This window comes from Tyto alba, unplaced genomic scaffold (assembly GCF_018691265.1).
Source record: "Tyto alba isolate M040663 unplaced genomic scaffold, T.alba_DEE_v4.0 Super-Scaffold_17, whole genome shotgun sequence".
In the NCBI taxonomy this organism is placed as follows: Eukaryota; Metazoa; Chordata; class Aves; order Strigiformes; family Tytonidae; genus Tyto; species Tyto alba.
Window position 1 is genome coordinate 2,570,806 of NW_024881279.1, and position 26,766 is coordinate 2,597,571.

The 26,766-nt window shown below is 43.9% G+C and overlaps 1 protein-coding gene across 2 annotated transcripts in view; it reads left to right on the forward strand.

Moving 5' to 3' along the window:
* The window catches only part of NR3C1 (nuclear receptor subfamily 3 group C member 1), a 74,059-nt gene extending 55,413 nt beyond the window's left edge, over positions 1-18,646 (forward strand). For both annotated transcript variants that reach the window (XM_033006005.2, XM_033006008.2), the window contains exons 6-9: positions 923-1,067; positions 10,179-10,309; positions 13,386-13,543; positions 14,410-18,646. In XM_033006005.2, the coding sequence (XP_032861896.2) occupies positions 923-1,067; positions 10,179-10,309; positions 13,386-13,543; positions 14,410-14,562 (587 nt within the window). In that variant the 3' untranslated portion in view covers positions 14,563-18,646. The remainder of the gene's footprint in view (positions 1-922; positions 1,068-10,178; positions 10,310-13,385; positions 13,544-14,409) is intronic.
* The last annotated feature ends 8,120 nt before the right edge of the window (positions 18,647-26,766 follow it).

The window sequence follows — 26,766 nt, forward strand, 5'->3', positions numbered from 1 at the left end:
AATAAGAACAAAATTTTACATTAAACCATTTATTGTCTAGTGGACAGCTCTCACAAAAAAACTAAAAACCAGTTATTTTTGGAAGATCACCCAATGAATTATAGTGTATATTAAATAAATTGCTGTCTCTTCTAATCTAACTAATAGAGCATTGGTTCCAGATAAGCACATTCATATATTATGATTTTTTTTTTTAATATTACATCCCTATCAAGACTTATCTCTCTGATACTGTGTCCAGAACATAACCGACATCACGGTTGTCAGAGCCCAGGCTTTCAGTGTGCATGCACTTCTGTAGATGGGGTGCTGAGAATTTATTTTTAAATCTATGTATGTAAGTGTGAATATAATATGTAATGCAAAGTTCAAAGGTTACTCTTTCTGTTGCTCTCTTTTGCCTATTCTTCTGTGTTATGTTTTGTATTATGTTTTGTTTTGGTTACAAAAGCTTAATTTCTACATATGCAAAATTTTGTATCCTAATGGTGTCCTAAGTATTTGAATGTAAGTTTAGTAGCTGGAAAATGGCGCTGAAGTTTTGCACCCATTTTAAAGTGCATTTTTTCATCCAGCAAAGACTTTCTCATAAGAAACCTCTTACTGTTCTAATTTCGTTTTCTTCTTCCGCCAAAGATCTAATCTAAAATACTTGACTGAATCAGATGAACATAATATGGCAAGAAATTTTGTTCTTATTTCAGGTTACAGTCATCACAGTTGCAGAAATTGTTATCAAATTATAATTTGATAGAAACACAATGATGAAATAAAAACTATCGCTTTTAAAAGTGGTAGTCTACATTGATAATACAGAAGTTGTACTGATGATAAACATGGTCCTTTTCCAAATTATGAGAGTTTTTCTTTTTTTTTTTGCAACCAATCCTTTTTATTGCAACCTCAATTTTTATTTTTCCAGGTTTCCGAAATTTACATCTGGATGACCAAATGACCCTACTGCAGTACTCATGGATGTTCCTAATGGCTTTTGCTTTAGGATGGAGATCATACAAACAATCAAATGGAAATCTCCTGTGTTTTGCACCAGATCTGATTATTAACGAGTAAGTAAGACATGAGTCATTTTTGGGTTTCTCAGAGTGATACGAGACCACACGGTATTTCTGGGGTTTGCACTTGAGAAGTGAATCGCTGGGTAGCAAATTCTTGCAGAGATCACAAATCAGTCTGCCATTTGCAACTTGATTTTCGTTTAGCAGATTGCCTAGAGTTTTTAAATAAGTCAAATGAAAGAAAGGTATTTTAGATATTGAGTGTATTTATATCAAGAAGTTTTTGTGGGAGGTGTTTGTACTAAAATGTTCCATATTGTGACTGTTCCTGCACCATTAATTACAATCATTCATTTTATCAAAGCCAACACAGTTGAAGCTAAAAATACATCTGAGATGGAGAGAAAAGTTTGGCAAATTGCATAGTGTTCTATATGGTTTTTGTATAAAAGTCCTGCTGGTTTCAGAGTTCTCAGTTAAACGTTCCTATCTGAGCCTGATTAAAATCTGACTAAAAAGACAAGGTTACAAATGGAAAAACTTGTCTGATTTATACTTTCTTGTTGAACTTCATTAGGAATTTTCGAGAAAAGTTGAATTTGCTAGAATATTTGGACATCTTTTTTCTTTCAGCACGCATAATTTTTCCTTCCATTTTTCAAATCCGTGTTGTGCAGTAATTCTGTGTTGCAGAGGAGTGAAAGAAGGAATTCAGGATTGTTGAGGTGACGGGCAGAAGGCTTAATTGGAGATGCAGTGGGGATAAACATCTTGCACAGAAATATGCATAGTTCTGTTACTTTCCGTATACTATTTCAAAGGTGTGGTAGCAGCTCGGGTTAGGTTTTGCCTTTCTGCCTCCAGTCTGGAGAGCAAACACTCACCTAAACCCTCTCCTGCTGGGATGGATTCAGGAATCGGTCCCGACGGACCTTTTACAGGGCTCTCTCCTGCCTTTTACTTTGAAGCTATTTTAGCAATCGTGTCCTTCGGCTCACATTTTAAAAAGCCACCTTTTCGGGCAGGTGGGAGAGTGTCTGCGTGGTCAGTAACAGAGCTTTCAAGGGATCTTTCAGTCTTGCAATTCCAGCGATGCTAGGAATATTTATAAAGCCTGTTGAGGCATTTTGTCTGTGATTTGAATTACTTGCTGAAAATATTCTGAGGATGTAAATCTTCAAGGTTGCTGGTCAGAACCATTCAAAACCTAGTTTACCCACCTGCAGATTTCAATTAATATGATGCTATCACTATGGATTTGCCATTTATTTTTTCATGAAATGGCACAGTCTGTTTGGGGGGACTAAAACTAATAAATATGAATACATGGCCTTTGACACATACAATCAGAATGGCTTTTAGCATCACAGACTCACTGGAAATAATTTTAAAAGTGATGCAAGTGACAAGGTTTTATTCATGTCTCTGTTTTTCTGTCTTTAAAATGGAGGCAGTACTAATCACTTTGACATGCTTTGAGACAGTAGCCTTATTATTTTCGTTTCTATTGCTCTTCAGTATCAGATCTCACAAATCTTTTCTGTTTAAAAAAATATAATTGGTCCATTTTCTGTGAGATTAGCCATTTACATTTTAGACCACTCTTTTTCATGTTTATTACCTTTATTTTTTTCAGTGTAAATATTTGTCCAGGCTTTTATAAACTGTAATAATTTCTTTATAATAATCATTTTTCAAAAAGGGTGAGGATCAGATGACAGGTATGGGCCCATCTGTATGTTTACATTTATTAAAGTTCTTAGAATATGTCTCTGGAGGAAAGTAGTCTCTGTGTGGTAGAATTGAAATATGTGATGTTGTCTCTAATAGGTGTAATATCATCTAATTTGCTTTTAAGTCAGAGATCTCCTGCTGTTTTATCTATGGGTCAAAACCGCAGGGCTTTATAGCTAAGTATGTGTTGGTACTTTTTTTTTAAAAAAATGCACGTGTAATCCTATTATACTAAATATTAATTCTCAAATTCATTCCAGTCACAGTTTTGGTGCATAAATTGTTTATCAGAATGACATTTGTTTTCAATAAAATATGCAGACTGAGGGAACTGCAATTTCTTCTCCAGTGTGCTACAGGTTCCCCATAAAACTCCCTGGTCGTAACTTTTTATGTACCATTCATCAATAAAATACAGCCACCTCTGAGTTAAACATGACAAGTACTGAATAATACATAAAACCCCTGCATGAGTTACGAGAGGGTTACTGAGCGCGGTGCCGCCGGGAGAGGCGGAGGGGCAGCGCCGCGGGGGAAGAGAGAGGGAAGAGACACGGCGGGGACAGCAGGCGAAAAATGCGCCTGGGTTTTACTGCTCAGCTGTGGCCGCTCCCGCTGCTTGAGCCGGCGTTGGGAAGATGCTGCTGCTGCACATCATATCCCCTGAAAACCGGTCGGGGGATTTACTCAGCGCTGCTTTCTGGGACGCGTTTTGGTGATCTTTCACCCAAGCAACTGCTTCCCACCATCTCCCCTGGAGCTCTTGCTTTGTGTTTTAGGTATTCTAGAAGCAGGTCCAAGATAGAGTAATAAATTAACTTTATTCGTTATAAGAGTCAGATACTTATTAAAACCTGCTAACCATTATAAAATAAATAGGTAAAGTAGCAGCCTCTAAAAGTCAAAACAACTCCATTATTTGACAATTCTAAAACCAATTGTAATATTTAATAATGTTACAGTGAATTCTCTGCAATAATAGGAAAAAAATGGAGTTTTCCTCATAAATTTTAAAGTTGGATTCCACTAAATACGGCTAGTCATAGGTGTTGAGTGTAACAGAATCAGAACCTTCATTTTGACTCTCCGAAATCTAGGATCATGTAAAAACAGTTAACTGAAGCTGTCTGCATCAGATTTTTTTGCCTTCCTGTTCAGTAGTTTCAGATTTCTGCATGCAGTTGAAGAGGTGTAAGTTGTTCAAACTTGTAATTTTTGAGATCTGAAAATGGCATTTCTACAGGTCTGTTCTTTATATGAACGTTTTTAATTTGTAACTAGGAATTTTTCTGGCTTCATATCTATTAATTGCGGTTTCAAAGCATCATTTCAGTGGGCAACTAGAACAGAATTGTATGTCTACCCATACTGTTAGCATACAGTAATTTCAGGAGGTCTTCTGTCTCTTCAAGCCACAGCCTTTAGATTGAGGATGGACTTGGTTTTTTTAAATGGCACCATAAACAAGTTGCAGAGTTGGCAAAAACTTCCAAGTCTCACATGAGCCCCTCACGCAGGCTTGTATCAGTTCAGCCTTACAAAATAGTGGCAAATATTTACGTGGATGGACTGTCAATTCTGTTGTGTAATTTGAGTCTGTACATCAAACAAAACTGTATGTATCACATTATGCTATGAGTGATAAACACCTCACTGTGTATACGGAATTGCACGTGTTCAAATCTCAACTAGTATGATTTTTTAAAACTATATTTGGCCTACTTTTCACCCCCAAAAACCCTTTAATTTTGCTTCTAAACAATTGACCCTCAGGAGTATCATAAGAAAAGCATAGGTGTTATTAGGTACAATGTAAATAAAGAAATGGAACAGACAGGCGTCTTACAATCACCTTATTTCTTTATATTCCTTTGTATCTCCATTACAGCAATTAACTCGAGTTGGTCTCAGACCGCTTCCTTTGTGCCAGCATTGCGTGTAGCTTGCAGCAGCGTAGCGGGTGAGGTTCGGGGCTGTGAGTGCAGAGTAAGGCACTGAGTAGGGGCCGCGGAGAAGGGGGTAATGCTTTATCTGTGCTGCCGAGAGCGCGGCGGCGGAGCTGCTGCTGGGGCAGGGGAGCAGCACAGGGCAACAGGGCGTGCGGCACCTTCCGCTGGGTTAGTCGTATGGTTACTGGGAAGTGAGGGCTTCTGTTCGAGTTTTCTTTGGTTTTTATGCCCTTTCTTTTATTCAGTTTCTGAGCTTGAAAGTCTTGCCCTCAGGTTTGGTACAATCCAGTGTCTTCAGCTTCAGGAAGAGAAACTCTTATCTTTGAAGGGTTCTCCAAGTGTTTTAAATGGACATAAGTGCAAAATATTTTTTTTACATTGAATTCTTTATGAGGTTATTAAGACTTTCTTTAGTTTTGTGCATCTGCTCAAGCATCTGAGCAACATCAGTATTTCATGCATTTATCCTCGCACCAACCCTGTCCAGTACTATTCCTGTTTAGTTACTTACATGGAGTAGCAAGATCCATTAGCTCATGTCGACACTTTTCAGGCAACTGCGGGTAGCTGGGCTGTACAGAAAGAACCTGCCTAACTCGATAAGAGGTTTGTCATGCTACATTTTCAGCTGACAGATCCTTAGTGTTTATAAATATCTTAGCATGAATGCACAGAAAGCTTCCCAGAAATCAGCAGATTTGTTTTGCTTAGTGCTCAGGTAGCCTTAGCTGTGGTAGTGCTGAATGCCACTATTCATTAGTTCCATTGTAGGTTCCCCTATAATTGAATTTTCCAAGTATCATCGATTCAGTCTGTGGTGGGAAAGGGAATTAAACTCTGTTCTTCTTAAGCTGGCAGCCTGGTCATTTGACCAGTCTTCTCCTAAAAATATAATATTTATTGAATATTCCATTTTTATGTCTGTACTTCTGTCATTTAAGGGGGAGGGGGTATGTGGGGGGGACACAGGACGGACCAAAAATAAAATCATCCAGTGTATTTGAATAACGTTTACCACATATCCTAAGTTAATAATATTTGATAGGGTTGGGTAGGGTGGATTATAAAGTTACTGTGGTATGAAAGTAAATTCTTTCCCATTGTGGTTGTTGAGTGCTAAAAGTTTCACCATACATATACACAGCATTGTTTTCACCTCACACACGTGCGCTGCATTTGTTTGTCTACAAAGCCAAAAAGCAGGAAAGATGAGTTTCTGAAGATCCAGCTATCGTTGCCGCAAGAATGCAGGTCACTTCATCATTCCTCCTGCTTCCATGTTTTCCGAACTCCTGGCTATTCCAGTTGGCCCAGGAATAAAGCCTCTTCCCCTCTCTCCCTGCCGGGGCGGCAGGAGCTGGGCGGGCTGTGCCGCGGATGCTCGCCCGCCGAGGGGGTGAAGCTCACGGGGGGGGGACGGTGCCAAGGGCTCCAAGGGCTCCGTGCTGGCGCCGGTGAAGCTGGGCAGGCCGAGGGGAAGCGCTCGGTGCTCCCTTACGGTCAATAATCTGGTGGGTGGCCATTCCTGCCCGACCCCCTTTCCACCCCGGGCAGTGGAGAAGCTGCCACTGCGTCGGCCCGCCTTAGTCCTCTGCTGTGTAAAACTGGTATTTCCTTCCCCGGCTAATTCGCTGCATGGGAGGAACTACAGAGCAGCCGTTGATGGGTTTTCATCTCCAGCCAGGTCAGGGGGAGAGGGGAGCCTTATTGAGCTCTTCATCAAGGGAGGAGCAAAAATGTATTTTAAGTTATTTTAAGGCTTTGGAGAAATTTTAGATTTACATTTCTATACCTCATTTCTGGGTAGAAATAATATACTTTAATGGATTAGTGTGTGGCTATTCAGTAAGCTCATCATTTTACATTTGAAAACAAGAATTACTTTTTTTTTTTTTTTTTATGGAAGTATGTCTGTATCAGCTGGCAGTTTCATATATAATATATATATCTTTTTATAGATACATACACACACCAAAAAAACCTCAATTCAAGTTGTTGAAAAGTTTGGCAGCTTAATAAGTCTTACGCTTTAGACCATCATTTAGTATTTTGAGATTGTATAAACTGGTGATTTTGCAGTATTGTATAACTGTTTCCACAATTTGTGACTCAAAACATGCTTTTGTTGGAACTGGCACTATTACTAGATCAGCTTTAGGCCTCTAGTTACGTATCTGAAATTACAGTGAGCAACAGTAACTATTGCACAGTTGTGTTCATCAAGTAGCAAAGGCCATTTAATTGCTGCCTAGCTTTAGAAATAAGTTCTTGGAAGCTCTGTGTCAGGTTTTTGGGTCTGCATGCTCATCATCTTCACTCTTTGCTCTTCTTAGGTTTGAGGTCAACTCCTTGGTCTCGTTTGTCCTTACAATATTACATGCCATACAGAATGTCTGTATTGGTGTTATTTGAATAGAAGGAAAATAACAAGTGATTACAGTTTTATAAGTCAATGTTTTATCTGTTCTCTTATTCCCAGAATTTTTTCTGAACATTCTTTTGTAACTAATTCTGTGGAGCCGGTATCATCTGTTTTTCAGAATACCAGCATCTTGTTTACTGACTTTATTCTTTCATAGACTTAGCTGAACTGAATGACTCACAGCAGTGTTGAAAATCATCACATGCTTTTATCATCAACATGCTTCCCACACAGAATGCCTATGTACATCCCGTGTACGTGACATGGGCTTGCATAGAGCTAAGACTTACAGCCAGTGCCCGACTTGCATGTTTTTGTCTCTGAGGTAGCTGGCTACGGAAGCAGAGGAATATTAGATACAGAAAAAGAAGGCAGTTCAAATCGGACTAGATTTACAATCACTAACGCAGGATCACTTCAAAAGCTCTAAAACGCCCTTAGTCAGCTGCTCAAGTCGCAATTATTGACGTTAATATAAATTGCAAAAGCCCTGAACTGCTGCCACCCGCCCCGTGTCTCCAGGGAGCTCGCGGGTGCTCCCCGAGGCCTCGGCGCTGGCCCCCCCAGCTCCCGTGGGGTGCGGGCAGCCCTGGCCAGCACCAGAGCTGTGCTTGAAGGCTCCACAAAGTCACGACGGTTCTGTAGTTTCTGCTAAGAAGGAATCATGTGTGATGCCATCGCTAAGTATATTATCTATTTTAGTTAGCTAGGTATAGTACCTAGCTTAAGTATTCTATCTGGTTTATGTGTCGGGTGAATTAACTCCTAATTAATTCATAAGTTTCTAAATGCATCCCGGGGGGGACCGGTGGCGCTGAGCGAGCCATCTCTCCCAAAGCCCGGGGCAGGGAGCTCGACAGGAGCGCGCTGGCCCGGAGATCTGCGGGGGAATGTCTGGGACCTTGTCCCAGAGCCTCGGCCAGCGGCTGAGGACTGCGCAGTGGATCAGCTCCCCTCCTGCTCCAGCGGAGCGCGGCCCAGAGCTCATCCCCGCTCTCGGGCTTCTCTGAAGGGAGCGGGGCTGCGTTTTTACTCTCGGTTTTGGAGAACTGCAATTTGCGTAGCCTTGGCATGACCAACAACCTGCGTGTCTCCCTGTAGGTTCTCAGATTTGCGGATGTGATTGCACTTACAGCAGATAAAGATAAATGACAGGCTGACGCGTTTCATAATGTTTATTTTAACCTTTTGCCCAGAAATGGTAGCAGTTTCACACGAGGAAAACTGCTGAGCCCTGTCATAGAATGGGTTTAAATTACTCAATTTGAAATGTGTAAGATGCCCTTTGCTACAACCCAGAGAGGTTGGGAGAAAATTTGCCAAACAGCCAACTAGTGGCTTTGTGTCAAGTGCCCTGGGAAACATCCTACAACTGAACATCTTACACTTACTCCTGTTTCACGCAACTTACCTCAGGTGCACTTCGTATTCTCACGGTTACTCCTTGATTATTGAAAGTCTAACACAATGCCAGTGTTCCTAGGGTCGTGTATGTGCCTGCACACGTACAGCTGTAGATACCATCTGTGTATAAGGCAGCACTGCACATAGTCCTCTTGCACTCAGAAGGAATTGTCCCACCGCATGCATTCGGAAATAACAGGCTTTTAGACTTCTGCTTGATTTGCTTTTAATACAGTTTCAATAGCTTGTATTTCTCTCTGTCATTCAAAACTGATCTGAATTCCCGTTGTTCTCAGGTTTTTGCACCTTGAGAAAGGTGCGTGTGTTGTCTTGCTTTCACTTAGGGTTTCTTAGGATGCTTGTGATGAGGGTACATTATATAATTCTCTTGCAGGGATAAGAAAGGGAGAGCTGGAAAATGATAGCAGCTTTGGATGAATTAGTGTAGCTTCATAATCAGATCTTACTCTTAGCTTACACTGGGATTCAATTTTATCAGTGTCTTTGTTTAGATTATAATATTCAATTGGTGATGTCTTAGAAAAGGTGACACACCATTAACGAGAAATAAATTGCTAGCATCACTGTAGAGAGATGGTGTAGTCATTGCATTTGAAACGTACTATTTTACCTGTCTTTTTCACTACAAAAGTTTACATGGAAATGCATAAATCTCTCTTGCACTCTTCAGAATTAATCTGTTCTTGTTTATTTCCCACCCAAAACTGTAATTCTGCAGTATTCACAGTAACCAACTATAAAAGCACATGTAAAGAGGATTGTTGCATCAAGTGAGGTACTAAATAAAAGGAGGAGTTCCTGTCTTGATGCAGTGTTTCATTAAAATAGAAAAAATAAAAGGAAATAAAATTATATATTTATAAATACATAATGTTTTGTCATTCTGATTCCAAGTAAGTGCTTTCCAAGATTTTCCTTTGGTTGTCAACATATCTTTCCATTTATGGTTAGAAACCTTATTATTAAGTTTTCTTATATTTATAATATATTATAATACAATTTTTATATTATTCTAAAGGTAACAAAATTTAATTGCAATACTAGGCATCTTTTCAAGAATGTCAAAGGAATAGAAGTAAAAAGTCACTTTGAAAATCAAGAAGTTATGGCAAGTTGATTCTATCACTAGTGATCAAATATGTGGTAAATTTAGGTGGACTTTTCAGAGCTATTGGAAGAATTAGAGAAATCTCATCTCATGGTACAGTATGCCACCGTGTTTCTTTATATGGATTAAATACTTTGGAGCTGCCAGACATTAACAAGTTTGTTACGCGGTGCCTGAACTTGATTTTTACGTCAAGTCTGCGAGGAACTGTTACGTGTTGTCTGTTGATAAGAGCTTACTGATCAGTCCTTGGTGGGCTGGCTGCCTTTGACGCCAGGATTCCATACATCACGCTCCCCCGGGGCTGCGATTCTAGGCCAGTGCTTACACGCGGTGACGGAGGCGATTGCCCTGAGTGGGTTCACTGGAGGAAGCCAAGGGCTGTTTTGCTGCGAGATAGATCACGTAGTAGTTTGTCATCTGCCTCTACAGCCCCCACTGCTCTTGAATGAAGTGTGGAAAAACTTAGATTTAATTTTTAGATAGCTATACACTAAACTAATTTTTATTCTCTTATTTCCCAGGCAGAGAATGAATCTACCCTGTATGTATGAACAATGCAAACATATGCTTATGGTTGCCCGAGAGCTATCACGGCTTCAAGTCTCATATGAAGAGTATCTCTGCATGAAAACGTTGCTTCTCCTCTCTACAAGTAGGTGAATAGTTAAATACATGTGTGAACAATGTAAGTTTGACTTGCCAGTATTACAAGTGTGCACGTGTAGTTTAAAATTGGGTTTAGCTATCTGATAGCAAAGGAAAGTCAAAATGTTCTGCTTGGCACCTGATCGAATGGGCTTAGTAAAGGGAATTCTGCTTTTAGCAGATACAAGACATTCGTGCTAACATATTATGGATTGTGTTCAAAACTTCCCAAGTCCAACAGAGGGGCCTAACTCAAAATTGCAATTTGAAGTTCTTCACAAATATATAAACCACAAACTGGCTGAGGAGTTCAGGGCCCAAAGAAAAGGGCAAAGTTAAGAACTCCGTGCCCATAAAATACTTTTAAAAACAAACAGAAACCAAAACACTCCACCACTCACTCAACCCAGGACACAAACAAACAAAAAAACCCAAACAAAACAGCAGTAAAACCAAAACAAAAAAACCACCACCACCTGCAAGGACGTTCTGATCCAGTGAAGTGGTTTCCCCTAAAAAAAATATTAAACTCCCTCAGAATTTATTTTAAAAATGCTAAGTACAACTACAGCTTTTTGTATTTGCATCTAAAAAGTACATGGTAGCTTTATGACAGATATCATAAAATGGATTTATGTAATATACCAAAGCTATCTAATATGCTACGTGATGGTTTTTATGTCTTTTGATAGGATATGCTTTAGTTAAAACAAGTCACGGCGTAGTAAAATCCTATTGTCTGTACTGCACTGTCAGAGCCGTCCTTCTCAGAATATACAGAAGTGCACCAGGACGGAGCGCAGTGCTATTTTCACCCTGTATTCATACTCACTGGTAGCAGGTGATGGTTTTCTCTCCGTGCCTGGCAGGGCTGTAGCTGCCTGCAGAAGCTCGGTTGTAGCCCTGCCTGTGCTGCAGCCCAGGGATGCTCAGTAGTAAAGAGCGTGTTGGGGGGGGTGAGCCGGGCATCTCGCCGTGCCCCTCGGGCTGTCTGAGCAGTTGCAGCATGTGCCAGTCCTGGAGAAAACCCGGTACCCGCGGGACGGGGAGAGCTGCATCTGAGGCAGCGACGGGAGATTTCCTGGAGCCTTTGCTGCTTCTGCTTGACAGGAGGTTATTTTTGTTTTAGTGCAGTGACAGGTATACTAATATGCTTTAAAAGTATCAGTAAGAGCGGCAACGCAGGTGAAAATTTTTCAGCACAGTACTTCTACATGATTAAAAACACATAGTTTTACAAATTGTAGACGGTTCATTACACCGAGGGCTCAAACGTTCCTTATCTTTAGCATTCCCAGGAAACAACAGCATTAATTCTTATAAAACAAATGAGAACTTGGTAGCTTTGGGCTTTTCCCTCCTGAAAGCAGGAGGATCTGGCAGCCCGGGGCTGCGCGGCCCCGGGGTGAAGGGGGGTGCTGGGCACAGGACGCTGCCATCGCCGGTTCCCCCCCGGGCCCAGCACCTCGGCGGCCTGGCAAGGACCGGCCCAGCCTCGCCTGCCAAGGCCAGAACTGGGACAAGGGCTCTTTTCAGAGGAAACTTTCAGCTCCACGCTGACGTGGGCTTTGTAGGAACTTGAAACTTCCCCAAAACTGCCGATTTAAAGCAGTTTCTGAAATCTCTCCCAAAAATTCCTCAAGTGTTTTGGATGCGGTATAGGCCAACTTTCCTTACAGGAATTGGAAATTTCCTTAAAGGAGTTTCCATGGCAGAAAAGGTGAAGAGGCAACACTCGTAGAATTAAGCCCATTCACGAGTGAAGTATGGCAAGCACTGGCATTAACCAGCAGAAGGCCTCTTTGTTATATTTACAGTGAAAGACAATATATTTTCACATTTCTTTTCAAGTACATACAATTGTGTAAGTGGTACATTGTGGAACTTCTCAAAACTGAATGGCTGAAATTTGTATAGCTTTTTAATCCATGACTTCACAATTTTAATTTATGTTTATTGTGTTTCTATGTAAGTTTTCCAAGAGAAGAGGAGGAGGAGTAAAACAGGAATCCCATGCGGGTCTAGACACGTAGCTCACACATAGACATAACCCGCAGACCTTTTCCATTTAAATTACTGAAGCAGCAGTTGACATGTTGTCATCTCCTGTGTAGGCAAGGCAGGCAAGATACTTCACCCCAACATTTCCCAGATGCTGACGGTGTAGCGAGGGTTGGATTTTTGTAAGGAAAGGAGCGTCCTTTAGTGGCCTCTTTCCTCCTCTTCTGCTTTGTCAGCTTTATCTCAGCTCTGTCTCTTATCTTCAGCTCTTTCCGTTCACTTCACCAAGGTAATCAAAGGCTTCAGTCATCTTAGGGACCACTGGAGTCCATATGCTTGATTTGTCCCCATTCGTTTACTAGTCCTTGGCCTTTAGGACCATCCTAGTAGGAGAGAACGTGGGCACAGGGACTTAACATAGATCTGAGTCTGAATACGGGCCTTGGTCCCCACACCTTGGGTTTCTAGCCCATAGCTCCCTGTCTGTCTAGCGCTATCTTGATGTCCCATCCCTGCTGTGAGAAGCTCTACGTGAGACCCGAGTCCACCCTGACTTGGGCAGTCAGCTTGTTGACCAGACTCTGGGACAGCCTTGCCCGGACACGTTATTTGATCCATGTCAGGAGGCTTGGAACTAGATGATCTTTCAAGATCCTTTCCAAGCCAAGCCATCCTGTGATCCTGCCCTTCCTCTTCCCTCAGCAGACAGAATTTTTATAGACTCTTTCCACTGTCACATTTCCCCAGACACTGAGAATACAGGAGCTCCAACCCTGGTGGTTCTTCTTCAGGGCACTCCCAGGGCTTAGTGTTGTTGCCTCCATGGTCTGGTTCCCTTTCCTCCATTTCTTTCTGGGTTACGTTTTGTTTTGGTTTTTTATTTTTATTTTGCCAGCAGTCCTATGCTATTCATTCAACTAGCCATCCGTCTCAGTTTCTCTGTCTTTGTCTCTCAGCTGTCATTTCATTAAGTCCAAGTTGTTTTTCTTCTGGTCATTTTTGTGAAACTGATGTAAGAGAACTTAGATAACGACACAATTCATAGATGTATAATGTCTTAAAGGTTTGTATCAATGTTACAGTTCCCAAGGAAGGCCTGAAGAGTCAATCTTTGTTTGAAGAAATTCGCATGACATACATTAAAGAGCTGGGAAAGGCCATAGTGAAAAGAGAAGGGAACTCAAGCCAGAACTGGCAGCGATTTTATCAACTGACTAAACTGTTGGACTCTATGCATGATGTAAGTTCTTAAAGGGATGCTGTAGACGTTCCAGATAAATAAGTTTGGGGATATGACAGTAATCTCCTCTAGCTTTTTATTTAGAGAGATACTTATGCGGGTGGGGCAGGGCAGAGGTGGTCGTGCTCCCCTACTGTATAACCAAAGGCTAATTGAAAGAGGTGAACGTGGTGCTTTCAGACTGCTTTTGCAGTGGACTCCACAGCGATTTAATTTTATACTTAATATAATCTTTAGTCTCTTTAGTTTGTAAAAATTATCTTGCTTTAAAATTAAGGAACTCAGAAACTGTCAATGATTTTGCAGTAGTAGCAGCGATGTGAAGTTTAGAAACAGTATTATCTCAAACTATTCAAGAATCTAGGGAATTGTTTGAAATTGCATTAAAATAACGCATCAGTGCTATTTTTAGTATTAGTAGCAGTCTAATTTTGAAAGGAATTTCAGAATTCAGTCTGTATGTACTCTAAATTATGCATAAAGGTCCAAGTAGCCCAAGCAGTCTTTAAGCTGGATGAGGCAAGGGAAACTTTGAGACCTCAAAGTTTTGTTTTCTTTTTAGCCTACCAAGCACTTGGAAGGATGTTATTAAGCGTATCCGTATGTATGTTACTTATATGCTAGAATGGGAATCAACAGAAAACCCTTTCAGTATTTGTAAAGACCTTGCATGATTTGTTCCCTTTTTTGTATTAGAACGGCATTTACAAGACTTACTGATTAAAATGGGGATAGCTGTGCGTGTGCGCCCTGGGCCGCAGCATTGCCCATGCAGGCAGAGCTTAGGGAGGAAGAGGAAGGATGTAGGGTAATAGTTCTTCTGTATGTATTCGTGTGAAAGTAATTCTCTGCTTTATCACTTGTAGGTGGTTGAAAATCTTCTGAGCTTTTGCTTCCAGACATTTTTGGATAAATCCACGAGTATTGAGTTCCCAGAAATGTTGGCAGAAATCATCAGCAATCAGATACCAAAATATTCAAATGGAAATATCAAGAAGCTCTTATTTCATCAAAAGTGACTGCCTTAATACAAAAGGGTTGCCTTAAGAAAACATCAAATGATAGCTTTTTTTTTGTAAAGAGAAAACCTACAGAACTTGTTAATTTTGTCCTTGCAGCGGTGTTCGTTTTGTAATTATGCACTACATGTGGTTTACAGAGGGCCAAGATTTAGGCTATAGAAGCAGCGGATTTCTCACATTTGGTAAATAGTTGGGGAGAAAGGAAAATGAATCTTACTTGTCAGAAATTGTATCTCTCCCCTCGTGCAACATCCATGGAAGCATCAAAACCACCGGTGACAAGATCTGAGGCTGTTACACGAACATTCTGCTAATTGATTTCTGCAGTTGGCTGGAGACAATTTTCTAGGCTTTTTTTTTTTTTTTTTTTTTTTTTTTTTAGTAAAGTGTTCTGGATTTTTTTTTTTTTTTTTTTTTAAAGTTAAGGTAGCATTTTGGTTTATGCATGTAACCTGAAGAAAGTTTACAAGTGTATATCAGAAAAGGGAAGTTGTGCCTTTTATAGCTATTACTGTCTGGTTTTAGCAATTTCCTTTAACTTTATATACCGTGAACTAGGCTTGTTCATTTTTTCTTACATAATTTTTTTGTAATACTTCAAGATGCCTATTGTACAGCTGGTTTTTTAAGGTGGGGCAGCTCGTAGCTTTCCTAAATGACCTCTAGACAGTAATCCTTGAGTATATTCATGTGAAAATGGGTTGGGCTTTTCTAACCTAATAGCTTTGAACTGTCAAAGTGACCGTAAAAGTTTGACATTTTTTAAGGGCCGAGGTGGGTGGGAGAACACTCTCAAATCTAATTTAAATAGATGCGAATGAAACAAATACTTTTGGTATATGTGCAAAAGTGTTGGATATGCAGATTCAAAGAAAATTAACCCAGTCCTAACTGGATGCAAATGAGCAGGTTATTTTATATATTGAAAAAAAAAAAAAAAAAAAGCCTGATTTTTGCATATAATGCAACAGCCATAACTATAAGAGTCATGGGCTGCATTGATGCCAAGAAGATCAGTCCTGACTGCCCATCAGGAAATTTTCAGGAAAATATGCATAGCTTAAGAAAAGTTTACTTCTGTGTGGAGAAACTCACATTTTCTATACACTTAAATCTATCATCATACAAGTATATATGGAAAAATACCATTGACTTAAGAGGCAGACATGTAATTATGCCCAGTGGTTTGGTTTTGTTCTCTTTTCTTGTGTCGATTCCAGAAGCCTTTCCTCCGGCGAGGCGTTTGCGCCACGCAGGCAGCGCAGCAGGGCGGCTGCGCTGGCTGCAGCTCTGGACACAGACTCCACCCGCGCGTGGTTACGGACCCATTTCACAGCTCCACCTGCCCCCGGCTCGCTCATCCTCTCTCCCGGCGAGCAGGAAAGCTCCGCTACTGATTTTGTGGTCTTAGAGTCGTACGTCAAACTTTCCGTCTTTGCAAGGCTGCATCCCTTCATATCGAATTACTGGCGTGCCATAAAACTACCATAGGTCTTGTGAATTTCTCCTCGTTGCCATTGATAACTATATTTTAAAACGTTTAGAAGCTGTAGTAGCCTTTTCTACGTGCACCTTAACAATTTTCTGTATCTCAAAATTTAAATATTTACGAAGCCACTCTAAAATTTGATTTTTACTCAAAGTGGCCAGATTATTTGTGTAATAGAAAAGAGAAAGATCCTCTGATAAAGTACAAAACCTAATATATTTTTATATTTAGTTATAGTTTCAAATATGTATAATCGGTATATTCGCTGATCCGAGAAAAGAAGGGAAGGGCTACTGCAGCTTTAAAAGCAATTTATTAAATGATTGTAAAATAGCTTGTATAGTGTATAATAAGGATGATTTTTAGATGACAGATCGCTTTATCATGATACATGTAATTATATTTTTTGTAGGGGTCACAAATATGTCGAATGGTAACCCGTACAAGTTGTGGTTTGTCTGGAGGTAGTGCTGAAGGCATCGGTGTTTAGTATCCAAAGAAGTTCTCTGTTTAGAAAGGAAAACCTGTGTTCCGTGGGTGTTTTTAGGGTTGATTTTATGTTTCTCAAATCACTGTGTAAAAATTCAAGTTGGAGCTTGGATGGAATACTCCTATCTGTATGGTGGGTTACCATTCACGAGTCGTTGCTCAATCGGACCTCCGCTGCAAAAAATGTAAGCTGGAAAGATGCGTGTGTGCGCATGCATACATACAGCTTTGAACATACGGGGTTAATTTCATATACAGCCTCACCTACCACAGCAAAAACAGCTCAACAGATTTGGCAATAATAGGCATACAGGTACCAGCAATATGTAAATATAGCGCATAGGTTGTTCACAATACACTAGTACATTTCTATTGTTCAGCAAAAGTTTTTGTTTCCAAATGAAATAGGAAACTAAATTTTCGTCCTTTCTTAAATCTCTTTTTGAATGTTATACCTATTAAAAAAAAAAAAAAAGATACTATATTCAGTACTTTGGAGTAAAATATCATCTTTAATAAAAAAAAAAGTAATCATTCTCTTCTCTTTGATCTGTAAAGATTATGTACATTTTGTAACAGTTAAGGTAAAGTTCAGTATTTTGATTATAACTTTCAACCCAACTCAATGAAAATATTCACGCGACCTGTTTGAGATACAGATAGGAGTTTCATACTGTTTGGTTTCAGGTGGGCTCTTCAGTTAAAAGGAAAACTGTTTTTACTTTGGCGAATATTTTTAAAATTGCATCCCCAGATACCTCAATTTGAGCTTGGGTGTAAGAGTGAGCGTGTGGGTGTGCAGGCGTGCACGTGTGCGAACGTTTGTGCATTTGTGTACACAAAGATACAAAACTCTTTTTGTTTTTTTTGCCAGCAGAAAAGTAACTATGGTGAACACGAACAAATTGTCACCACCTTGAACTGAGAAGATAGGAGAAAAGAGGCTCTCTATCCCCTGTTTGTCTATATGCCTGTATATTCATTTTTTAGTTTATGGATTTAAGGACAAAAAAAAAAAGAAAAAAAAAAAAAAAAGGAAACTGTGATGCTAGAAGAAAGCAATCGTCCTGTATGTGCCGTTGAGTTTTAAACTTCACAATTAAGAATATGTAGTGCTTTAGTAGGGAGTGAGAAGTCCGTGTTCTGTGTATCCGTAGTCCTTGTAGCAGTGGGTAGTATCTGCACTCTGGATAAAGCAGGGAGAATTCTGACTTGTCTCTTCAGTGCCTTATCACAAAGTGCACGGCGCCGCGCGGGGCGGCCGGCGGCGGGGGGCACGGCGCTGGGCAGGGCCGGGGGCCCGGGAGGAGGAGGTGCCAGCTGAAGCCGAAAAAACCACCTCGCCATTTTCCCGGGAAAAGGTAGAAAACGGGAGGAAGTGCCTGGATGAGCATCAGCTAAACCCTGTTGCCCGTAGTCGAACTGCAGCGAGTGAGGACGTCGGGGTCGCACCTTCGAGGGAGGGTTTTCGAGATCGTATGTATTATACGCTAGTTCAGCTCTATCCTTAGTCCAGTCTGCAACCAGGTGTTGCTGAGCCATCACATAGGAACCAAATTTTCAGGAAAGGGTTAGGGCCTCTTTAAAACAGCAAGAGGCACTCGTTTTCTGATGAAAGGCTGTGTGTATGAAAATATCCCCCACCTCCAAACTAACTTGCATAACAGCATAGAGTCAGCGATGTGTCATTATTCTATTTTGTATATTAAACAAAAGATATATACTGGGGACAAATCCTATATCATACCGGTGTATGGCATTATTAAAAAAAAAAAAAAAAAAATCATTATTTTTATCACAGTAATTTTAAACAGCATAAAAAAATTAAACCAGTGACTCCTGTTTAAAAATAAAAGTTGTAGTTTTTTATTCATGCTGAATAATTCTGTAGTAACAAGTCTGTAGTTTTCACCTACTCAGTGAAATGTTGGACTGTAAAAGCTTGTGTGGAATTGTTGAACATTTATTTTTTCATTTAAATTTGCTGTTCTGGTAATACAAAGCCACACATCTGTACAGAAGTTGCAGTAAATGTGAGCCATTTACAGCAATGCCGAATAATGGACAGAAATCATATAATAAAATTCTGCTTTTTTCATTAAATGGCTCCAAAATGCTTTTGTAGAGTTTTTGCTGTGTACCTGGAAAGGATCGGGTCTGACAACTGAGTCAGTTCATTTATGTTGCTTTCGTTATTCGCCTCGTATGCAAAAATTATACTAAAGCTAGTTGCTGCTGTGATTAAGTTCTAGAGTGGGAGAACTTCTGGCAGTTAAATTCAGATTAACGGTTCCATTGAAAGTCTGTACTCGAGTTTCCCAGACCTTGCTGGCTTTGGCACTGGCCTCCACCGCGTCCGTTTGCTGGCAGGGAATTGCCACCACGGTTTTCTAATCAAATCCAAAGGTTGGCTTGTGCACCCCTCAAAGCGACGGGCGTAAAGCTGCCAGGACACTTCAGCTGCGAAAACCAGCACAAAGTGTATTTAGGGAAAAAAAAAAAAAAAAAAATTAGAAGCTGTTTAAAATGGATTTTGTCACTGCGATGTTTCCGAACCGTTTGATCCTTGTCAGAACGCTGGACGCTGACGAGTTGCTGACAGAAGGGGAGTCAAACGCGGGATAAAGCGCCGGGGGTTCCCACGTGAGTCCCAGCCTGGCCGGGCCCTCGGCTGCTCTCAGACCCTCCCGATGGCCAGGGGAGCCTTGCAACGGTCCCTTAGGCATTGCTTATTTTTTGTTTTGTTCTTTTTTTGTGTGTGTGATTGCATGATGTGGGGTGTCTGCCCAAGGGCTGGGTGGGCAAAGCCCCCACCAGCCTTGGCCCCCGGCCTGGGATGGGGCGTGAGCCACCCAAATCCCCTCGGAGGGGCTGCGCTGCCCTCGGGGCCCTGGGGCAGGGTGCTGCCTAACAGGGTCATGGATTTCCAAAGCAGGATTTAACCAAACTTGTGACAAAGTATTTCCTAAATTAGCAACAGTGAAAAATACTTCTGTTCGGCTGTGGGTGGGTGGTAAAGACTATGCACTTAGTATTCAGGGGAAAAAAAAAAAAATAATACTGCCATAAAATTCATTTCCTGCCATGAGACCATTAGAGTTTTTAAAAAGCAACGTATCTTCAAACCATCAGTAACTAAAACAGCTGAATTCTTTTCCTTAACACAGCTCACGCCTTTACCCCCATTGAATAGCAGTGTGAGATTCGTGCTATAATAAAATTTCATTTAATAGCAACATAAAAGGCCAACTTCCCAGCAGGGAATGATTTCTTTGAATTGTTTGCAATTAAAACAAAGGCTTACATGAATTTCACCCTGGTACTTTCCAAGCTAGATGGCTGTAGATTGGGGTCAGAGGCAACACAGGAACAGGATTTATAACTACATTTATTTGTGTAACAATTATGAAAAGATGCTCTAAGGAGATGCATCAGCTATTAAGATGGTAAAATAACTGCTTTATGGCTCCAGTCCCAGTGTCTCCAGTACACTCCATGGCAGCGTGCATCACTTCCTAGATGTCTTCCCATTCCACCTGAAATCTGACCTGTCCTATTGCATTTCCGAAACTACTCACGTCAAAAGTGAGATAAGTGGGACAAAACCAGAATCCATCTCGTCACAGGATTTCTGCATCTCCCCTGTGCACCCTCCCGGGGTGCCCGGAGCGAGTCCCCGGGGGGGCTGAGCTGCAGGGAGACGGGCAGCTCTCCTCTCGCCTCCCATTTCTTGTGCAACGCTTTCTTGGGCTCTATCTTCATCTTCCAGGAAATTCGGATAAAACCCAGCATGAGATTGAAATTTGTGATTTTTGTTTTGTTCACCCTATCCCAATAAAACGATGGAATTTCCGACTGGTTTGGAAAAGATGCCGTTGAATGCCTCTTTGACAGTTTTGTCATTTAGGATTTCCCAGCTCGAGCACTCTTGACTCCGCGTTTGCCTCGGGGACAGCCCACGACGTGCTGCTTTATCCCGAGCCGTTCCCCCGCCTCAGCGTGAGTTTGCGTTGCGCTCCGGGCGCAGGGACAGTTTTGCTGGGTAAGGGACAAGTACTGGGATTTTACAGAAAAAAATGCTTCCTTGGCTGTACAGTTACCAGTTAACCCAGAGCGGGCTCCCAGCCATTCCCAGTCCCCCTCTGGATCCCTTCCAGCCCCGGCCAGGGACAACTGAAGCTTGAACGACTTACTGGCCGCGGGTCAGTGACTCCTTGCCAGGAGAAGTGGCTCGCAGTGGCTGACTGCACGTGGCGGGTCTCTCCCGGACCCCTCAGCCCGGGCAGAGGAGCTGTGGGGCTGAGCCCCCCGGGGACCCCCCTGCCTGCTCATCCTCTGCCAGCTCCCGCCCGTGCTGCGCCCCGCAGCACCCCGGCACCACGCGCCAGCGCAGCAGGGACCTTTGCTGGGGCCTCAGCAAAGTTACTGATAATTCCATTTATCAGTGGGCCTGCAAACAATATATGTAGTATATGCACATTTTAAAATAAAAAGCTGTAAATACTCAACTCGTCAAAGTGTGACTGGAGGAGCCGTAACTAGAGAAACCCAGTAAAAGGGGATTCAAAGTTCGTTGGTCTCAAATGCCCGATCCCGTGGAACAGCTGATAAACACTTGCTCTGAAGCAAGACTGGAGGAGTGGTGATGGTGGTAAATATTCTAATTCAATACATCATAGGCTTGGCACAGCGCCAGAGCATAATTAAGGATATTCTCCGAGGTCACAACAGGGAACTTTAAGCTTAAAAAATAACAAGAAAGTGGAATCCTTCTAATTATAGGCTCTGTTGATTCAAGGTCAAACCACATGAAAAGATTGAGGGAAAAGTGCTGATGCAGCATCTAATGTGGCCACTAATTGCGTTGCTAATGCGATAGGACAGGGGTTATACTTTCTGCTTGATGTGATACGTGCTGAGAAAAGTGACCCATTGTGCCCACTGAAGTGAAGTGGGCACGGCCGGGAGCTGGCAGTGGGTGACGGAGCCGCAGGCGCGGGAGGAGCTGGGCGAGGGGCGCTTGGGTGCCCTCCCTGCGCTCCCAAACGCAGCTCCTGCTCCCCCGGCACCTCAGACACTCCACACTTGGTTTTCTTTCTTCTTTCCTCACGCCTGCTGGGAGGTTCGGCTCAGTTCGGTTCGGTTTGGCTCGGTTCGGTTCGGTTTGGTTTGGTTTCGGGGATGTTTCTGTATTTGCAGAGGGAGCGCACACAGGCTCTCAGCACCAGGCTGCTGCGGGGGGCGCAGCGGGACCAGGGCATCATTTCTAAACTATTTTCAAGAATTCTTTTCTTCTCTTTTTTTTTTTTTCCTCCTTTTTTCCCCCCATCTTCTTTTTTTTTTTTTTTTCTTTTTTTCCCTCCACTTTTAATGAAGCAGGGCCAAGTTGTACCAAATGCCCAGCACTTCCCAGCCCACCTGTGAGCACATGGCCACCTCTTTCCTTTTCCATTAGCTGGGGCAACTTACAAATAATTGTGAGAAGCCCACACTGCTGATGGCCAGTGACTGGGGGAGAGCAAGGGGGGGCGAAGACAGAGCCAGGCTTGAGTGCTTTGCGGTCACAAGACAGTCACACACAAAATTATGTGTGTGCATACATATATATATATATATATGTCATCATAGCTCTATGTGTGTGTATCCTGTGACCGTCCCGTGGCTGCTCTGTGGCTCCTGAGTGGTGGGGCCGGGGGGGGGGGGGGATGTGCCCCCTGCCGTGCTGCACCCCAGTGCTGTACATCATCCTGCAGCAGTGAGCGGGGCCGGAGCAGCGTGTGCCCGTGCTTCGGTGCTGGGCATATTTGCAAGAGGGAGGAAGGGAAGAAATAAAAAAAAAAAAAAAAAAAAAAAAAAAAAAAAGAAAAGAAAAAAAAGGGAAAGCCAGCAGCTGGCCTGAGGCACCGTGACCTGAATCCCAGTAGTTACAAATACTGTGGTAAAACCCAGCAGAGCATTAAGCACCCGGCGTGATGGGGAGAAGCCCCTCGGGTGGCCGCAGCAGCTCCTGCCACAGGATCGTGTCCCTGGTCACTGCCAGGGACAGGATGGGACACACAGGAGGGGGGACGTGCAGGTAAAGGGCAGGAACCGGCCACATCGCACGTGCCACGGGCGCGCTCCATCCCCTTGCTGGTGACACCCTATAGCACCCGCTCCTGCGTGCCTGGCGTGGGTGCGAAATATTTATTACTAAAGAATAAGAGCAGTATCTTCTCTGCAGCATACGTGCAGATTACGTTAGATACAGTCGTCAGTACTCCTCTCTGGAGAGGTATAGGGTTTGGGAGCTGTAGGTCCCAGCTGCCCCTCACCCTGGCCCCACCACAGCCCCCACCCATGAGACCCACGGAGGGTCCCGGCTCTCCACAGCCACCCTGTCCCCCAGGGAGGGACTTTTTTCCAGCGGGAACATCCATTGCCTGGATATGAGACGCCGGCGGTGAGCCCCAGGTGAATGCGTAGTTTGCTACTCATGCCTTTCTAATTAATTACCTTAATAAAGAAGTGCCATGTTAATTTGACGACTGCTGTGAGCAGGCACTAAAAGCAGAGCAGCCCTGCTCAGGTGCAGACGCTGCCAATATCGCAGCACGAAGCCGGGGGTCCCTCGGGGGGTGGGGGGCAACAGCAGTTGGCTTTGTGTGATGTAGTGTGGTACAGTTAGACAAACCGCACGCTGTTTTGGGACAGGAGCAAAAAGAAGGGGCAAACCCGGCCCAAAATGGGTCAAACTTGCCAGCGGCTTCTCTGGCACATGACGGCGGCCGAGACACCCCGCGGGAGCGGGTGTTAATCAGCCTCTCTATTAATGAGACCGAGCATGACACTCCGAGTCCTGGCAAACCCCTGTGCCTGGGTGCGGGGAGCTGCTGGGCATGGGCACCCCGGCTCTGGTGGGCCTGGGGGGCCAGGGGGTGCCCGGGGGGCCAGGGGATGCCCCGGGTTGTTGTGGCCGCTGGGAGGGAGGCGAAGGCTCATCCCAGCTCCATCCGCTGCCTGGCCGGGCTGGAGGACACTGGACATGGGACACGGGGCACGGGGCATGGGACATGGGACACGAGACACGGGACATGGGACACAGGACATGGGACATGGGACATGGGACACGGGACATGGGACATGAGACATGAGACATGGGACATGGGACAACACGGGACACTCACCATCCCAGCAATAGGGACCAGGATGAAGTCACTGATACAGTAATGAACTTGGAAAAACAGGCTGCCAAGGGAATCAGGAGCTCCGAAACCATAATATTTGCCTAATAAGCTATTAAGAAATATTATCTGCCTAAATAATACTCACAGATAGTTTGACAAATATTTTTCCCTTGCCAGAAGCTCGGTGCTTCGCCGGCTCCCCTTATGGGTGCTGCTGCCCCGAACGGCCGCCTCGGGCTCTCCCGCTCGCCGAGCCGTCGGTCACTCCCACGGCAGCCGCGTCCGAACCGCTGAGCCCGGCCAGGCACCGCTGCGGGTGCCGGCGCCCACAGTTCTGCTGCTGCAAGAAGCAACCCTAAATTCAACCTCAGCAGCTTTAAATCCCTCATTTCTTTCTTACTCTTTTCTTTTTTTTTTCTTTTTGGCTTGCAGGCCGTGTGCCTGTAGCTGAGCTGCAGCAGAACCAAGCATGTTCCTACCGCAAACCAAAAAAAAAAAATATAAAAGCACCTTTCTACACCGTTCATACCAGATCAATTACCAAAAAAAAAATTTAAAAAAATACAACCAACCCAACCCAACACTTGGCAAACCAAAAGAAACCCACCAGACATGGCTGTCACCCCCTCCCCATTTTGTGGAGATGCTTCTTCCCCAGTGTGGGTCAGGCCCCTCGCCCACCCCCCCGACATCCTGGGGAAAAACCCTGCCCACCCCCCTCAGGGCCAGGGGGTTCCCCTCTTTGGGGATTGGGGGGGGGTCATGGTGCAGGTGCCCCTCGACCACCCCTGCCCCACAGCCAGCACTTGCTCCCATCGTGGCCACTTGCGGCTGCTGGGATTTGCTGAGCATAATGGGTCTGAAAAAGCTCAAAGCTGTTGGTCTAAATATATCATTGTTGCTGGGGAAATAAATAATAAACAGAGGAGTGATTATGATCTCGTGGTTTAATTGGTTCTCCTTATTGTCGCTGGAGGGATGTCCCCGGGTGTTTCGGAAGAGCAGGCATTTCAGGTACCAGGCCAACAATTTTAAAATATTAAAATAATTTATTTAACAAATTTCAAAACAAAACAAAACAAATAAAAATAAAATAAAATTCAAGCAGGTGCAGGCCAGGTGAAACACGTGCACTTCCCAGTCCCGGAAATATTTATTATAGATTATGACTGCAGCAAAATTAATAAGCTCTAAGAAGGCACATGCAAAACCCTGCATCGAGCAGAACCCTGCTCCTGCAGCCACCCCAGGCCGTGTCCCCAGCCCCTTGCCGCCAGCCGGGCCCCGGGCAGGGCTGTCCCCGGGCAAGGAGGGCACCAGCGTGACACCGGGCTGCCGGCCGGGATGGTAGTTCTTGCTCCGGAGTAAGTCATAGATAAACAGCATTAGAATAAGCTTATTTGCACAAGAGCTGCTCTAACAGCGCCTGGAAACACGAGCACAAACCAAAACCCGCAGCCACTCGCTGCAGCGGCCGTGATGGGTCCCAGCCGGGGGGGTCACCGGCCCCACCACAGCCCCGACCCCCCCGGGCTGGCCCCGGCCACCTCGTGCCACGGCCCAGTGAGCCACAGCGGTGGCATTGCTCAACGCTGGCTTGAGAAAAAAAAAAAAAAAACCAAACCTCTTTTGAGCAGAAACCAGCCGGGGAGGTTGACACTGTTGTCCCACCGACTCGAAACGCTCAGGTAAGGCTCCAGCGGTTTGCCTTCAAACCCCACCTCTTCCAATGTGTTTTGCACGAAGCTAATTATTTTTTTAGTTTGGTTAACAGGAGCCCTTGCTTCTAATTCCATTTTAATACTTCCCGAGCCCGCCGCAGCCGTAGCAAGACGCACGTGCAGCAGGGTGGTGGGTACGACCGGGCGGGACGTGAGGCCTTGTCGGGGTCTGAGAGGCTTTTGCAGCGGGGACGGTGCCATTAAGGTGGTTGTTAAGGAAAACTCGGATCAATTTGCAGATATTTCATCGTCTAACTGGCTGGGGTGCTCGCCGTGCAGAGCAGGCGGGCCACGATGCTGGCACAGAGCTGGGGAGCCGGGGGGTGACCCCGGGGAGCTGGGCCATGTTCCGGCAGGGCCGCGGGAGCCTCGCTGGGGAAATGGGTTTATTTAAACTCCACCGACACTCCCAGGTCCAGACGACCTTCCCTGCTTCCCCATATAATTTGAGCCCCACGGCAGCTTTCTGGTTGATGGGGCTTTTTTTGCCCTTCCTGAGTGCGTCAGTGAGTTTTAGAGCACAGGTGTGATTTTTCTAGACCCCTTTGTCTGAGGTTTAGGAGCAAGACTAAGCTTCATTAACAGAAGGGAGGATTTATAATAAGTAATAGCTAGGTGCTACCTCATGAGCCGTCAAACAGTTGTGCTAAATTACAAGCTCCTTGGCTTCAAATAATCAGATCCTCACCCAGAGACTAGAACTTTAAACAGCTATTTCTTAAAAAAAAAAAAAAAAAAAATACAAACCTTGCTTTTAATCTTTATTTCCCAAAAGCTAAAAATTTGAATTAGCCCACATGTACGAACTGTAATTGCCTTGAGGTTTCTGGTTCGTTAGAATAATTAAAATACCATGCACTTGCTAAGCAGAACATGTCCCTTCAGCGCGGGTCTTTCTTCTTTTTTTTTTTGTGTAGGTAACGTTCCTCAACTACAACCCAACCTGACTTTAGTCAGAGCTGCACTGAACTGGTGAAAATTTGCACCCACGCAGCCCCGTGTCGCGGCGATGCCGGCACAGCGCGGGTCCCCGCGTCAGGGGAGGCTGCGGAGCAGGAGGAGCAGATGGGCAGGATCTGGCGAGGATGCGACTTGACCTTGACCTTGACCTTGTGGGATGGCTGTGGCGGGATCCTTTGGTGCATGCGGGAATAACAGGGCCCGGGGGGACGCAGGGGCACACTGAGCTGGCCGGAGAGCACCCACCATCCCCGTGGGTCACCGCGGGTGGGAGGGATGGAGCAACAACTCGTGCAGCTCCTCGCACCTCGAGCGACGACACGCGCGTCTTGTCTGTCCCATCTGCTCGGCTAAACCCTGCCAGGTCCCCGCGGTG